The sequence below is a fragment of the Argopecten irradians genome, chromosome 12 (assembly GCF_041381155.1).
Source record: "Argopecten irradians isolate NY chromosome 12, Ai_NY, whole genome shotgun sequence".
NCBI lineage: Eukaryota > Metazoa > Mollusca > Bivalvia > Pectinida > Pectinidae > Argopecten > Argopecten irradians.
In genome coordinates, this window is record NC_091145.1 from 4,910,641 (window position 1) to 4,928,738 (window position 18,098).

General features: G+C 35.3%; 1 protein-coding gene across 1 annotated transcript; it reads right to left on the reverse strand.

Moving 5' to 3' along the window:
• Positions 1 to 759: 759 nt before the first annotated feature.
• Positions 760 to 17,849, reverse strand: LOC138336278 (complex I assembly factor ACAD9, mitochondrial-like). Its single transcript, XM_069285704.1, has 18 exons — positions 17,581 to 17,849; positions 15,923 to 16,013; positions 14,934 to 15,035; positions 14,253 to 14,359; positions 13,764 to 13,864; positions 12,847 to 12,994; positions 10,781 to 10,883; positions 9,900 to 9,973; positions 8,430 to 8,505; positions 7,634 to 7,704; positions 6,892 to 7,011; positions 6,415 to 6,543; positions 5,838 to 5,914; positions 5,386 to 5,494; positions 5,002 to 5,079; positions 4,159 to 4,287; positions 3,366 to 3,438; positions 760 to 2,532 (listed from the first exon to the last, which is right to left on the reverse strand). Exons 1-18 carry the CDS (start codon positions 17,785 to 17,787, stop codon positions 2,432 to 2,434), a joined length of 1,896 nt encoding a protein of 631 aa, XP_069141805.1. The 5' UTR covers positions 17,788 to 17,849; the 3' UTR covers positions 760 to 2,431.
• Positions 17,850 to 18,098: the final 249 nt, after the last annotated feature.

Genomic DNA, 18,098 nt, shown 5'->3' on the forward strand with positions numbered 1-18,098 from the left:
CTAAGGTGGAGTTTGCAATTCTTTACAAAAGATACAAAAAATATTTCCAATGTGATGACTGAAATAAATTTCAAATATTTACAAGAATAAACAGATGAACGACTCGGATTACACCTTAGCTATAACTTCCATGTACACGTACAATGTATATAAAAATCTATTGCCACCTGTAAGGAGTTCTGTATCAAGCATCTATCTGACAAAGACTATAATTCTGAGGTGATTTGTCAAGCATTTATCCGACAAGGACTCGGAGATGTTGTAGTGATTTGTTGAATAACTCCTGTATTTTACTTCAGGCTCTCTCTCATTTAAATGACTATTCGTACTCATTTGTCATGTCTGTTTACATTGTAAAAATAAAGTTACAATTAAAAAAAATAGACTGTTTTTGTTTTGTCTTGCACTGAGAAAAAGTCATTAGACTTTGTTATAAGCATAGTTTGTTACTGTATGTACACATTTTACACTCATCTTAGGCCAAAAAAAAAGTGTCTGTTTAGGGTTACCTGACCGACCCTAATTTTTATCCCACTTTTCTACAAAAAAAAAAAATCGGGATTTCGATCTCAAACACTGGCGTTAGCTGTTATTTTAGAGTGAAAGACACTTAAAAAAAAATCCTGACCTACTAACCCTATTTTTTTTGCCAATGTAACCCTAAACAGATTTTTTTTTGGCCTTATAAGAACCCTGATGGGGGAATGAAATCTACTACGTTACAACCATGAATTTATTATAACACAACTAAACACCATCTTCAAAAAATAATTTAATGAAAACAATATTATACATTATAATAAGTACATCTTCCAAGATTCTTAGTCACTCCCACATTAAGTTCAAAGTTCATCTCAAGGAGGCACACTACATCTCAAATTAAATTCCAATATCGACCCACAACACAGCTTGATCAGTTTGTTCATCTACTCAATATCTCAACAGATCTGTATTTATTATACAATGTATTATAAACAAGGAGCTTCAAATACATAAATAGCTTATAGAGTATTAGGTGAGAAACTTGTCGTTTTCCAGTAAATTCTTACCTTCACACTAAATTTGGCTTACAAGTGAAAGGGATTTATGAACAGGATATATGGAATACATTGAACAGAATATGAAATAGCACAAACGGGATATGAAATAGCTAGCATCCTTGTTTTTCTATTGGTATATACAGCTACTGGATGAAGCACATGTGGTGTTTAACCAAATCAGTGACTACCATATGTCTATAGAAATGTGAATACAAATGATTTATTGAAAATGTGAAACAAAATGTATTATGTACAAACTATAAAACCACATTTGTCAACTTATGATGAGAAAAATGACTTCACAATTCTATATACTGGCAAGGTTGCAAATATTTAACGGGAAGTAATGCCATACAGTTGTGTAATGCACATTATAGTCTATCACAGAGTTTTCAGTTGTGCCTGAATTATGATGCAGTTTCACACAAATAGAATTTCATTCAAGGTTATATCATGTGTAGTAACCTAAAAAGATAGATTAAATGATGTATTTTCTTACATTTTTCATGCCACAATGATTTTGTTTGAGGTAATATTTAACCATACAGTTGACTAGCGTAGTGAATTCAATAAACTAACGGTTTGTTAAAGATGCTCCACCGCTGACAAAAAGTATTTTTTCACTATCAAAAACAGGAGCAGACGATTTAGTATTTTTCGTCAGTTACAAAAGTTACTTACTATACATCATTACCACCATTGAAAAATTTGAGCTTCTAATTTTACTTCAAGTTAAAAATATGAAAAATAATTAATTGCGTCCCGAAAAAATTCTGTGGCATTATATCCTATATGGAATGAAGTACTGATTGTGCATGCACCAAAGGCGAATTTAATTATCTTATATTATTTTAGTGTTAATTAGGCATATATATACACGATTAAACACCAATGGTTGTTCAAATGATAAAAATCATTTATGCTCTGTCGGCGGTGGAGCCTCTTTAAGTCTGATATTCCCACCTCAACCACCATACTTTCTGTATACACCATAGTTCACATCATCTTGTAGCTTGCAACAGACCAACTCTTCTTGTAAAGTCACATAATAGTGCCCTTCAGTATAACTATTATCACTAAACTTATTTAATAACTTTTAGAATTATCACAAACAGACAATTGCAGATTCAGACAGCTTCCACTACAACATCGATTTCAAGATACCAAAACAACAAGTAATTTTACCGTCGATTAGTCCCATCTTCCAGTGATTTGATGTCACAAAAATCATGTCAAAAGATGATGTCACAATCACCAAACATAGGATTAATTGTTGGGAAATAACACTTCACCGACGTCATTTATGAATCTCGAAACCCTTGTATGGTTTTCTTGTCATGTTTGTGTTCTTATTCTATCATTTGATTGTGTAACCATCACATCTCTTGTCATCACCAGTTCCTCTCCAATGGGTGGGTCGCAGCGTAACCATGGTTTTTGAAAATGGTGTCGGCTATATTTTCTAGGGTATCGTCATTGTTCTGAAAGGTTCCTGGTAGAAATAAATTCAAAGAAATGTTACTAGACAATAATTTAAGAAATATTACTAGTAGAATAAAATTCTAAAAACATTACTACAGTATAACCTGTCTAAACCGAATGTCATCAGGACCAGCATATTTGGCCAGTATAGGCAGGTTTCCTGATTAGATAGGTTCTTATTACTATAATTAAGAAGGAAAATGCCATACAATTAAACAAGAATAAACAGTGATTTGGATTAGACAAGAGACAGTTTTGACAGGTTACACTATAGTACAATTAACTTTTAAGAAATGTTCCTGTTCAAAGAATATTAAATATCAAATGATAGTAGTTTATAAAAGAGAAAGGAAAAGTTAATGGTTTACTTAAAGTGAATAGTCGGGCAAAGAAAACCAGTCTAAATGCGTTCATTGGCCTTCCAAAAGTTCTCACATATTAATACGACGGTCAAGTTCTGCTTAGTTTCCCAGTTCTGACCATTAAAGTAAAGAAAAATTGAAAGCATTGAAAGCGAGGCTGCGTGGAAATGTAACCACGGACATAGTGAGCCGGGAGGACGTTTTAGAATTTCCATACTTTAAATTAATTTCTTCGTACGCAGACAGATTTTGACGAGAGATTTTATTTTTCCATTTCATAAGAAATTATACTGGATACATTCACACCATTTTTACCGACTTTAGCCATCCTTGCCCGAAAAGTTTACTTAATTCATGTTTGAGGAAAACAAAAGACACAATTAATAGTTAACAGTGACGAGATTAATTCCTATTATCTTATATTCACCTTAGTTTTGACAGAATACGTTTGTATATATACAGGTAAATATGAATCAATTACCTGACTTCAAGTCTTTCAAGTTTTTCTCAATCCTTTCACTGGCTTCATGGCAAAATGCTTTGGTCAACATCACCTAGAAAAAGAATAAATATCTCATAAAAATCTCACAGAAATTCGTGATTGACTTCCAAATGTGAATCTTCTTGCTTGTCTACCTGAATCTTCAAGTCCATGGCCGTTTTTGTTTATTCGGAAAAACCGGTTCGACCGTTGGTTAAAGTCATTATTTCAAGAATAAATCCTGACGGACCTGCAGTTTTTGATGCAGGCCTGTGAGGGCTTTGCCATAGCTCGTCTGAAAACAGTAAAAAATCACAAGGTCCGTCTTTGATTAACGAACTACTAGGTCGAACCAGTCAAACTGTATAATCGAAAATGGCACAATTCTTGTCTAGTCAATTATTCAACCCACATAAGTAGCTATAACTTAATTCACTATTTAGTTTCAGTTCCTTTTGATTGATATCAAATTCTCTCTATGTTATTAAGAAAACATTTCCATGAAGGAAACCTCAATATGGAGTAGGAACATTTTGGGAACAGGGTGGTTGTTACTTTTTTTTTTTTTAACTTTTTGAAGTTTTAAATTAGCTCATTATCTCCATAGCATAACAAGATTTGCCTTCTACTTCTCAAATTAACTTCTAATCACTCAATTTACCTTCTACTTCTAGAACTAACTTTCAATCAAACAATTTTTTGCTTTCAGAAGCTCTACCATCTATCTATATCTATGCAGAACTGTGATAAGGGAGACAACTCCCAAATCAGAAATGTGTGGGAGTATTTTTACCTCATGGTCAGCGTTTTTCAGTCCAATACTGTAAGATCTTGAGGTACGTGCTATGCAGGCGGTCATTCCGAACAGGTCAATAGCTATGTCAGCAAGGCGTTTGAGATGTATCTGTTGGTCTACTACCTCCTGTAAACACCAGAAGAATGAGATGAAAGTTTAACTGACATTAAAATTAGGATCATACGGATATGTTCTTCAACTGTAACACTATGTGTTTACAGTTATACACTATTTACATCAACAAAATATCCTGTACCCCGCAACCAACAATGGCGTTGTTAGAATACAACTACCACTATACACTAGTCTATACCAACTCTATTCGATGCTGACAGGAAACATGCTGTATTTTAGAATTTTAGCATCGACTTCCAAGGTTACTGTCGGGAACACAAGAAATTTTGGTAATAATGTCCGACGTCTATAGGCCAGTTCTTGACCAATTAGACTCGTAAGCTTACCTAAGAGTTTTGGCTCAACCGCCTCAATTTCTTGACCAGCAGTCATTTTGTTTGTGCTTTGACTCGGCCACAAACCATGTGATTCCATACAGTGCAAGGTGAAACATTGTTTAACAGACGAACGTATTCTCAACATTGGTGGTATCTAAGCTTAACTATGATGTGTTTAACAAATGCTACAAGACAAATCTCATACCTATATTTGGTCAGTTTCTTAAAATCTAAGATGTATTTTTGGCTTGGTCAGATAGATATGTCTTTCTTAACCCTCAACTACGTACAGCCTATGTTTAAGGCCCTGATCATGTATTCTCTAGATATACAAAATTCACACACCAAAAAGGACAGACTATTTACACAATAACAGATAAAAACAAACCTTTTTATATTTGGAGAGGATCTTGATCACCGCCCTCTGTAAATGTAGGGTATACTTCTCCAACATATCCGCTTGTGGCTGAAATATAATTTGAAACTTGAAAGAATAATCCATATCTAAAGAGCACTTGATTCAGAAACAGAGAAAATGGCCTTTCTAGCCAGGTAGTCTTTATACACAGGTTAAATTGTGTTGGAATTGGTCATTTGGGACCCTAGAAAAGTGATCTTATTAAGCAGGTGGTCTTTATACAGAGGTTGTCGCTAAGGCAGGTTTTATTGTAGACATTGATTGGGCTGCTGGAGTTCACAATATGGCAGCCCCGATAAATGAATTTGAAAATTATCTGTTCAAATCAGAGGTTTGTTACATAAGAGCTGTTACCTTCAGAGACGGATGGATTCCCTCGTGTAGTTTCAAGGTCATCTTTGGTTCCTTATCGAAGTACATTCTCAGCAATGCTGAAGGGTTGGTGAGAATATTGCTGAGTTTTCTGCACATAACAAAAATAATCATTTTAAAAACAAAGTCCATTCTGATAGGTCAAAACCAAGGAATGAGCTTAAACAAGAAAATAAAATTAATGTATAGATCTGCTTTTGTGCTTTTAGAACTTAACACATTGGGAGCACTTATTTGATAACGCAAGACAGATAAATCAGATTTCTGTACTAATGATATCAACATATATTGTAACTTTGAAATGGTATTTTTGTCAAATATTTATCAATGCCAGTAATGATAGTCGTGGCACAACAAAGGCATGGGCATTTAATTATTATTTATGTGTTAAGAAACATTGTCAAATATGTGCCGAGGAGCTATTATTCATTTACATTTGTTCCTTGAGTTCCTTGCCAGCGCTTTGTAGTCCATTCAGAGCAACAAACATTCTTAAAATCTCATTGGTTCCCTGGAAACAAAGTCAAGGTAACATAAATCATTAGCAATGAAAACTAGAAATGTATGCATGCAAGACATAAATATATTAATTGGTGTGAATCTAAGGCAAGCAATACATAATTGTATGCACAAATTATTATACTGAATCTGAGCTTTCTCTCGCTGCTTTGGGAATGGGGCCTGTGGCTTTGAATTTGGGAAAATGGAGTGCCAAAACCAAGATTTGGGGAAATTTATGAAATATGAAATAAAGCATAACAAATAAGATTTTTTATTTCCAGTGTAGTTTATATACTTTTGTGAAGCCAATTCACAAATATTTAAAGCCTTAACCAACTAAGTTCATGGAATATTTTTGGAAAGTTTTTAAGAAGCTTTGATTTTGGGAAATTTTAGGGTTGAATTGGGAATTTTTTTAGAGGTTTTGCCATGGGGAATGGGGCCAATTTTCGGCCCCAAATCATGCTGAAAAAAAGCCCTGTGAATAATCAATAGTTAATCAATTCTTACCTCGAATATCATCAGAATTCGTCCATCCCGAAGATAACGTTCATATGGATAGTCCTTCATGTAACCAAGGCCTCCCAAAATCTGCAGACACTCATTCACACAAACCCAGCATCCTTCTGAGCTGAAAATCTACAAAACGAAAATAAAAATCATTACGACACTCAATTTTATGAAAATATGGGATATAAATACAAGCATATTCTAACATCATGAAGTTGCACATTAAGATTAAGACTTCTTCTAAGCTGACCATCTACAAAAGTATAAACTCGTTCACTTAAATCCAGCACCTCTCTAAGCTGGAAATCTCTAAGGATCACACAAACTCTATCTTGATAGCTTAAGAATGTTATTCCTTGGTTGAGATTCTCTCATCCTATAGGAGTTTAAGATTCTATTTATCTTACTTTGACCATGGCTGCCTTCAGTGAACATTCAGGATTCTTATACTGGTCAAGTTTACTTTATTTATCTTACCTTGACCATGGCTGCCTCCAGTGAACATTCAGGATTCTGATACTGGTCAATTATACCGGCTGTCCAGTAGGCCATACTCTCCATAGCATATGTTGTCACAGCCATCTTGGCAAATTTTTCCTGGAGATGTTCATAGAAATTTAAATGAGACACTAGGGTCGTAAGAGTGAAACGAATACCTCAGATCTATATTGCTCAGCAATGAAAGACTGGTACATTTGGGTTTTTTTTGTTCATGTAGGAAATTTTCCATTCTTTAATCACAAGAGCATGTTAAATAATGTACCAGCTTTAAAGTACAGTGAAGGATATAAAATAAAGTAATAAGAGATTCAAATTTTTTATCAAAACTCATAGCTTTACAGAGAGCAAATAATCCTATACTCAATATTATTATGCTACTTGATAACAATGACAAATATATCAAAATTTGTATCTCCTCCTAAAAACTGACTTAATGGCTGAACGTTCTCTCAGCTTCAAACGGTAACTCACCTCCATTTCTTTTGAACTTAACATACAACTTCTTCTGAGAGAATAATCCCATGTATGGAGTCAAACTTTCCCACGATACATATAAATACATGCATCCACATACTCATATACAGTCAAACCTGTCTACAACGATCACTGAAGGGGAGACAGAAAGTGGTCATTATAGACAGGTTGCCTTTATAGACAGGCATTTGTTACAGCAGGTTAGACTGTATTTCAGATACATTTAATATAACCTTATAGTCACCTTTATTAATTTGAATTCTGTAAGATGCTTTCCAAACTGCTTCCGACTAGTGGCATGTTCAGACGTCATTGCTACAACACAAGTAAACATACTCAGTATTGATAGGCAAAACATATCCCTTATACCATATTCATTCTCAAATAATACAAGCAACCTCCCAACACCCCCCCCCCCCCACCACCCCAACCAACCCCAAACTTTAACCTCTAACCAGGAATTCCTAAATCCAAATCTGGGTTTTAAAGTATAACTTGTCTTAAGCGAATATCATTGAGACCAGTATATTTGGCAGGTATAGACAGTTTCTGGATTATACAGGTTTTAATATATATAAATGTAGAAGGAAAATTCCATGCAATTTCGTCAGAATAAACAGTGATTTTTATTAAACGAGGGCCGCGTTAGACAGGTTATACCATATATATAGAGCATTTTAAAAGATCCATCTACATTTTTGTACAATTTTCGCTGTCTCCATTTCTGAATTACTCTAAAAGTTTTTTGTGTAGGGGATGGTATTTTCACTCATTCAGGACTATAAACAAATAGAGTCACAGACTGTAATCCGGCCAACAAATAAAAGAAGTCAGTATATACCACCTCCTTTTATAGGTACATCAGGAAATCAAGTTCTGATAATCAAAATTAAATTTGGAGCTTAAAATGAATATTGCAAATTACAAAACTATTTCCCTGCACTTTTACAAATGAACTAGGGCATTTTTGTAGATCTCTTCTTTTATTATTCATTTATTATCATTCAGGAAATATAATCTGGGCATAATTCTGTGCTCACCGATCAACTTTTTCAGAATACCAGCTCCAGAACTCCCCATACTGAATCTACCGCTGTTCAAAATATTCATGGCAACCTGTGACAACGGAAAAGAATTCTACAGATTAAATGTAAAATGAAATTTTACATCGCTACATCATTTTAGTATCTCAAGCAGGGCTTTTTCTCACTGCTTTGGGAAAGGGGCCTGTGGCTTTGAATTTGGGAAAATGGTGCACCCAAACCAAGATTTGGGAAAATTATGAAATGTGAAATAAAGCATGGAGATTTTTTATTTCCAGTGTAGTTAATGTACATTTCTGAAGCCAATTCACAAATATTTAAAGCTTCAACTAACTAAGTTCATGTGATATTTTTTCAAGAAAGTTTGATTTTGGGAAATTTTAGGCTTGAATTGGGAAAAATTTAGAGGTTTTGTTATGGGGAATGGGGCCGATTTTCAGCCCCAAATCATGCTGAAAAAAAGCTCTGTCAAGGTATCTTAAGCTATTTTCAATGCATTAATAACGTCTTCAACATCATAAATACATGTATAATGAAAGTGTAATTTTTCGTTTTTCACCAATTTTTGCCTTCAATATGAAGCTGTGAGTATTTCAATGCATGTACATAATTATCAACGTGCAAAAATCATCCCACAGCTGCTAATTGGTTTGAAAGCTGATTTAGCAAAAATACCTGCACTTGAAAATATCTATGCTTACAGTAAAACAGCAAAAATATCCATGTTCAGAGTAATTAAGACATAACATGTAATTAAAATATTGTAACCTTACAGGATTGTTGTGATGAGAAAATTTCACGATCTCCACTTTAATGCTATTTAGCGGGGAGAAATGTTCACACATTTGCTAATTTGTAGCAGTAATACCATGGTCAGCAATAAAGGTTATCTTACTTGTCATTCTTTTCATTTAATTTGCAGATATTTCAGTTCACAGAAAATAACTTAAAGATGCTCCACCGCCGACAGAGCATAAATGATATTCATCATTTGAACAATAATTGGTGTTAATCGTGTATATATATATGCCTAATTAACAAAAAAAAAAATAACAAAAAATAATTTATCTTGCATTTTCTATATAAGATATAGTGCCACGGAATTCTTTCGGGATCCAATTAATTATTTTTCATATTTTTAACTTGAAGTAGAATTAAAAGCTCAAACTTTTCAATGGTGGTAATGGTGTAAAGTAAGTAACTTTTTTAACTGAAGAAAAATACCAAATCGTCTGCTCCTGTTTTTGATAGTGAAAAAATACCATTTGTCAGCGGTGGAGCATCTTTAAGCAAATGTACAGCCAAATTTAACATCCCATGATTAAAAGTGTTTTACAGTACTCAGTGATATAATCATAAATGATGACAATGCAATCTTATATCTGTGAGAGAAAATTTACGTGATAGCCTGGTAAAATTGGAAGTTCCGCATTTAATAATTTTCTGATTTAGGGAAACATTTCATACCTTGAACCCACCGCCGACTTCTCCGAGTACATTTTCCATAGGAACTGGGGTGTTGTCAAAATGAACCTCACATGCTATAAATAAAAATCAAAGAATGTGATTTTCTGGAGAATGGCTGAAATAAGAAATATAAGAATCAAGTTTGTCACCTCACGAACATCAAGCAATATACTTCTGTGGCAGTGTTTTAAGGTCAAAATATGAGGGGAGGAGGGATCTATACATATTACAATCATCTGATTAAATAAACCATTTTTTGACTTGGGTGGAAGTGAATACGGGGTGCTGTCTGGACGAATATTAGTGTATTCACTGTTAAGAGCCAGATGCCAAGATTTTCTTCTTGCTAGCCATTGGTAATATTATAAGACTCTTTCATATGTGGATATGAAGGATAGGGATATTCTATCTGAGGGTCACAAAGTGTAGTAAAATCCGAGGCTTGCCAAGGGTTTTGCAACATTTTATGATCCCGAGATCATATCCACTTATGAAAGAGTATTTTTCTTTCATACCTTGACGTTTTATTGCAATTTTACAACTATAATATCCCGCAATTTTGAAATAAATTTGAAGAAATCCAAGACTGAAAGTCCATTTTCCATACATGAAAAATTATGTGATATTTTCAACACAAATTCCACTGTTTGCATCTTTTATAGTAGAACCAGTCAAGTTTGTGAAAAAAAAATGTTAAAATTTTACTGAGGAAATAGAAATTTTGTTGACGCCGTGACGTCACGAGGCTTTATTGACCAGCCCTAGACCAGCCAGTATTACACCCGTAGGTATAAAAGAAAACATGATATATATATATATATATATATATATATATATCGTACATATGTACAAGTATCGGTATATATTAGTTGAACACTCACTGTTAGAGCCCCGGATGCCAAGCTTATCCTCAGGTTTACCACTAGTAATTCCACCAAAACTTCTTTCCACGATGAAGGCTGTTACTTTATCAACTTTCTCTCCCTGGAAAATGAATTAATGATAACACTACTCATAGATATACATGTATAGGTCTGTACAATTCCATGACTATACTATAGTAATCATTCTTTGTACAACCTGTGTTGAAAATACTTAGAAGACTCTATATCATTGTGTGAATGATCAATTAATGGCCTTTTATAATCTATGTGATCAATATGGATCACTCGGGTTTTGGATACAGCTGTAGTTCATGGAGAAAAATCACCAACCTACAATCATTAGCAGACAGTTATCCTCATAGTCCATGAAGTCTGGACACAAAGGAGGGCTAGTTCAAACACCTGAACCATCCAGTCACTGTGACCCAGATGTAGAGAGCTGGTGTTAGAATATCAGACACCTGAACCATCCAGTCACTGTGACCCAGATGTAGAGAGCTGGTGTTAGAATATCAGACACCTGAACCATCCAGTCACTGTGACCCAGATGTAGAGAGCTGGTGTTAGAATATCAGACACCTGAACCATCCAGTCACTGTGACCCAGATGTAGAGAGCTGGTGTTAGAATATCAGACACCTGAACCATCCAGTCACTGTGACCCAGATGTAGAGAGCTGGTGTTAGAATATCAGACACCTGAACCATCCAGTCACTGTGACCCAGATGTAGAGAGCTGGTGTTAGAATATCAGACACCTGAACCATCCAGTCACTGTGACCCAGATGTAGAGAGCTGGTGTTAGAATATCAGACACCTGAACCATCCAGTCACTGTGACCCAGATGTAGAGAGCTGGTGTTAGAATATCAGACACCTGAACCATCCAGTCACTGTGACCCAGATGTAGAGAGCTGGTGTTAGAATATCAGACACCTGAACCATCCAGTCACTGTGACCCAGATGTAGAGAGCTGGTGTTAGAATATCAGACACCTGAACCATCCAGTCACTGTGACCCAGATGTAGAGAGCTGGTGTTAGAATATCAGACACCTGAACCATCCAGTCACTGTGACCCAGATGTAGAGAGCTGGTGTTAGAATATCAGACACCTGAACCATCCAGTCACTGTGACCCAGATGTAGAGAGCTGGTGTTAGAATATCAGACACCTGAACCATCCAGTCACTGTGACCCAGATGTAGAGAGCTGGTGTTAGAATATCAGACACCTGAACCATCCAGTCACTGTGACCCAGATGTAGAGAGCTGGTGTTAGAATATCAGACACCTGAACCATCCAGTCACTGTGACCCAGATGTAGAGAGCTGGTGTTAGAATATCAGACACCTGAACCATCCAGTCACTGTGACCCAGATGTAGAGAGCTGGTGTTAGAATATCAGACACCTGAACCATCCAGTCACTGTGACCCAGATGTAGAGAGCTGGTGTTAGAATATCAGACACCTTAACCATCCAGTCACTGTGACCCAGATGTAGAGAGCTGGTGTTAGAATATCAGACACCTGAACCATCCAGTCACTGTGACCCAGATGCAGAGAGCTGGTGTTAGAATATCAGACACCTGAACCATCCAGTCACTGTGACCCAGATGTAGAGAGCTGGTGTTAGAATATCAGACACCTGAACCATCCAGTCACTGTGACCCAGATGTAGAGAGCTGGTGTTAGAATATCAGACACCTGAACCATCCAGTCACTGTGACCCAGATGTAGAGAGCTGGTGTTAGAATATCAGACACCTGAACCATCCAGTCACTGTGACCCAGATGTAGAGAGCTGGTGTTAGAATATCAGACACCTGAACCATCCAGTCACTGTGACCCAGATGTAGAGAGCTGGTGTTAGAATATCAGACACCTTAACCATTAGTAGCCCAGTGTTTCAAGAATATATGATAAGGATATTTTTGTTCTCTTTTATTTCTTTTTTATTTTCAAAAGTACCATATTTTGTAATAACCGTTAACGATTTGTAAAGAAACCTCTAACTCATTTAATAGTGCTGATTAATTTTAATTATTATTTACCATCAAACTATACTCACATTCTTTTCCACTTCTGTTTTAGCGAACACCGTGAAGATCTCGGCTATGCCTCCATTGGAAATCCAAATCTTGCCACCATTAAGGTAGAATGTTTTACCATCCTCTGATAGAGTGGCTTTGGTTTGTATGGAGGCGGCATCACTTCCACTGAAATAACAAAAGTGACGTGTCTTAACTGTTATTGTAAATTACAGTGCAATCTGGTTATACTGAAGTCCTTGAAGAATAGGAAATCTCTTCAAACTATCCAGATTTCAATATAACAAAGGAGACAATGGGTATGTGTGAGCAGGGATTATAATTCATTTCAAATGAAACAGCGTTTCAATATAACCAATTTCAAAATAAGCGGGTTCCACCGTAATTAATTTTGCGGGTTGTAAGCATTTGCATGGCATTTTTTTTTTTCCAAATAGAAATCTCAGACCAAAATCCAAAATAAGTTGCTTTACAGCAGTTTCCATGGCAATCGGTGAATAAATGCTGTACAATGGAGACACATAAATATCCCTATGACCCATTGTAAGGGTGAAAATAAATTTGAATGTATTATAAAAATAGTATACAATCAATATAACAAAGACATTATTATAATGCTTCATTTTGATAGGCACTGTGCAAAACATCCTTTTTGTCTAATTGGATTTTTGAAAAAGTTCTCTGAAGACAAACATTTAATAATCAATTCTCGAGATTCTTACAAAAGACTACTGAAATCAAGAAATGCTATTATTATAATTCAGAGTAAAATAACTGTCATCAAAATATTAAGTTAAAGAACCTTTTTACTTTTCTATTTTCTCCATGTGTTATATTCCATATGCCTATGAATGTAGCAATGTGACTCTACATCAAAAGTTTTGATGAATTTTTCACGTGATGTTTTGTACAATGTATTTCACTTGATGTATGGTACCTGGATGGTTCTGTAAGACAGAATGCTGCAATGTGCTCTCCGGTAGCTAGCTTGGGAAGATACTTTTCTTTCTGCTGGTCATTTCCAGCTATCAATATTCCCTTAAAAGGAAGAAAACAATACACCATTAGAGTATTTCTCTATTTCAAAAAGAATTACTGTATTACCTTGCATTTGCACACATACTGTATTCTCCTTAATTAGTGCCCCTCCCCTTTTCTGGAGAAGGAGTTGAAAATGTATAAATGCCCCCATCCAATAGATATACCGTAATGATGTTTTACAACGTATGACGCCTCAGACAACAGTGTTTTATCCAATATTACATAAAACTTGTATTTTACATGTGAATCGCAACATAATGATTTGTCTCAAAGGTTAAAATACATATGCATATTTTATGTAACAGGTATTGTGTTATGAGCACCCTGGACTCTAATTATGGCAAATATGTTAAGTAATAAGATGCATGTGAAAGCAAATACTTACCTTGAGTCCAATAGATTGATGGGCGGCCAGCGTCACAGCTACTGATCCATCGAGAGCTGTAATCTCTGCCAGACGTGCAAATTTGGTCGCATTTAAACCAAGACCGCCTACAATGGGGAATTTTGTAAAAGTTATAGGTATTTGTGATAAAGAAATAGACATTAAATTTATTAGAAATTGACATTTAATTTATTACAAACATAAAATATAGACAAGAAAATGGTAGTTTTAGTCAGATATCAAACTTTCTTTAGTAGTAGTGTTTCATGATTGTCATACCTTTCCATATGAATTTTTTTTATAGTTTGATGACACCTTTTAGATATCTTCATTTGATTCGATTAATTTCAGAAAATCCTAATTTAAATACCCTATTTGACCAAATAAATGTCCATCCTCCTTTCTGAGGCCACAATTTCACTCACCCCGATTCAAATGCAGACTACTGTAATTATGAAATCTGTGTAATTTTCTCTACTTCATTTCTTTTGTAAATTGATTAATGATTAACTTTGTGCATTGATCAATTATTTTGTGAAAAGTTAGTCCAAGTTTGGTTCTATAAAGCGCCCCTCATTTTTTTCATTTTTTTTTTAATTTTTAAGTTTTTTTAGATACAATATCTAATATTTATTTTAATAAATGTGAAGTTTTTGTTTATAAATCGGAATGTAAACTTACCGTGTTCCTCTGGAATTTGTTGGCCAAACAGTCCAAGATCTTTAATTTCTTGTAGCGTTTCCTCTGATATCTTAGCATTTACGTCAATAGATTTGGAATCCACTGTCATTAAAATCAAATTATTACATGAATAATAGTGAACAGGTAGCCATAGTAAGAGTTTCTGGTTACAATTTTTTTTAAGTACATGTATTGACAAAAATTACAAAAAAAATGAATTATCTAAATATGCACCTCTTATAGATCAGATAAAAACAAAATATACAGCAGGTATATGGTAAAATGCAAAATTATCAAATTTAACTTTTAATTGAACAATTAATTTCTTGTAGAGGTTCCTAAGTATATATATAAACATGAGAAAAATGCCATATAATTTTCATTTATTTAGCTTCATCTATGGCATAGCATAGTTCTATCCCTGAAGTGATCGAAACTGAATTAACACAGCTATTTATTATCTGCTGATAAAAAATCATAATATCTTGTCTGTGTAGTAATGTTAACATAACTAGTAATATCGCAATTGAATCATCTTCAGCAAGAATTGGAAAACAATTCTGAAAGTCAAAGTTTATTAAAGTGAATAGTCGGGCAAAGAAAACCAGTCTAAATGCGTTCGTTGGCCTTCCAAAAGTTCTCACATATTAATACGATGGTCAAGTTCTGCTTACGTTTCCCAGTTCTGACCATTAAAGTAAAGAAAAGTTGAAAGCATTGAAATCGAGGCTGCGTGGAAATGTAACCACGGACATAGTGAGCCGGGAGGACGTTTTAGAATTTCCATACTTTAAATTAATTCTTTCGTACGCAGACAGATTTTGACGAGAGATTTTATTTTTCCATTTCATAAGAAATTATACTGGATACATTCACACCATTTTTACCGACTTTAGCCATCCTTGCCCGACTGTTCACTTTAACTACAATATACACCAGGTGATATAATATAATGAATAATTAAACTGAAAATCAATACAAAAACTTACATCCTTCGTTAAAGTATTTCTCAATTGGTTGCACCATTTGGTTTAAATCATCCAGCTCATCTTCCTTAATTGTTGGGTAGGCCAGAAATGCCTGTTTAACCAAAGAGTAAAACAGAAATTATCAAATAGGAAATTGAACAAAAAGAAAAAGTTAAAAAAAAAACCAAGAGGCCCAAAGGGCCTTAACGGTCATCTGACTACCTTGGCAAAAGTAAAATTAATTTCATATGGTGTCACTTTGTCAGGACCATGTCAGGATCATTTTTAATTTCTTTCAACAAATTTTATTTCAAACAAGAGGCCAAAGGGCCTTAACATGTAGGAAATTAATTAGATATAGTGTCATGGTAGCCATCTTCGATTTGGGATCAACCAGAGATGAAACAACACTTTGTCGGGACCATGTCAGGATCATTTCATGCAAGTTTCAGCCAAATCGCACCAGTAGAATTTGAAAAGAAGTTCAAAATTTGTTTTAAAGATGGCGGCTGTGGCCGTCATCTTGGATTTCGGATTGACCCGAAAAATAACAACACTTTGTCGGGACCATGTCAGGATCATTTCATGCAAGTTGCAGCCAAATCGCACTGGTAGAACTTGAGAAGAAGTTCAAAATGTGACAAGTTAACGCACGGCGTACGGCGGACGACGATGGACGAAACATGACGACTATAGGTCATCCTGACCCTTCGGGTCAGTTGACCTAAAACCCCCACTGAACAGGACATTTAAGTTAAAAGATTAAGACTTCCTACAAAACAAGTCAAAGAGAGTGAGATGTCAATCAAACATCAAACTTAAAAATATATTTCTGACAAAAGGTTAAAATAAAGATCACAAACAGATCAACCTACTTTTTGTTACCAAAAAATAGCCAAAATAACTTAAAATCGTAACTTTTTAAAATTGTGTTGTCCAAGTCATATATATTTATTCTATGCTTCCATATGAAGATTTTTAAGTTAAGAGTGAAAATGGAGCCGGTCGGTGTGGCTTGTACATAGTGTTAAATACGGTCTCTGTCACTCAGCTGACGGAGCATGCTTCTTTGGCTCAGTCGGTAGAGTCGTAGATTTCCACGCCGGAGACCCGGGTTCGATTCCTAGTCGGGGCACTCGACAGGAATGTGTATTTTCCCTGTTTTTCTACATTGACGCCCAACTAAATAACCCATGGTAGGTGGTTAAAAGAGTCTCGGGTTGAGATTTAGAAAATCTCATGAAAAACAGGGGGAGTAGTGTAAAAGGAGCGGGTCGGTGTGGCTTGTACATTTGGCTCAGTCGGTAGAGCCGTAGATTTCCACGCCGGAGACCCGGGTTCGATTCCTGGTCGGGGCACTGGGAATGTGTATTTTCCCTGTTCTTCTACATGAGGATAAGGCTAAGGAACATTCATGAAACTGGGCTCAGAGGCCTGATCGCAGACCCGACAGGTACTGATCTGATGAATATGATAAAAGCAATGTTTTCACTGGGTGTTCCATCAATGGGGTCCTCTTAATGCCTTATGTAATTGGAATGGACTTTCAGAAAAAAGTGGGGTTCTTTTCATTTGTTACGCTTATAAAGGGTAAGGAGACAGCTTTTACGCAAACCCTGAAACTAATGTTCCCCAAATACATATTTTTGATTGAGAAAAAGAAAATACACATTTTATACCTTATCCAACTTTCCAGAAAACAAATTTTTGGCAAACGGAACGTTTGTTACAGGTCGTGTGTCGGTCTCCGAAGAAACGGACGAATCAGTTTGAGCCGATGTAACTGCCGATGCATAACGTTGTGTTGCGATGCAAGGCCGACATGCTTTGAGGGTATGACACTTCTGAGATGATCTTGCCAACTGTACACTTATTTTCGAGAACATGTTTGATATTTTTCCAACTGCAGGGCAAAGTCCGTCGTGCAGTTTGATTGTCAGTTACGTAATCTTGGTAAAATACATGCTTAAAATTGTTGTCTAAAGATACCTCTGATAAAAACGTTTGAGCGACGCTGATGATCAAACGTTTAAAGATGCGAATGCTTGAAATATTTGGGCACCTTCAAAATTTTGGAAAAATTTGAAATAATCTAAATATATATGCGAATTAAAGATAAACAGTTAACAGCATTGTATTTTCTTTCTGACTGGCATTCTTTTTTTTTATTTATATCGTCTTTCGAGAATGGTAAACA

Coding starts and splice junctions, on each gene's coding strand:
- LOC138336278 (XM_069285704.1), bottom strand. CDS start 17,787: ATGTTCTCGAAAATAAGTGTACAGTTGGCAAGATCATCTCAGAAGTGT. Junction 16,014..17,580: donor TTTCTGGAAAGTTGGATAAG/GTATAAAATGTG, acceptor TTGGTTAAACAG/GCATTTCTGGCCTACCCAAC. Junction 9,974..10,780: donor TGGCATCCGGGGCTCTAACA/GTGAGTGTTCAA, acceptor TTTTATTTATAG/CATGTGAGGTTCATTTTGAC.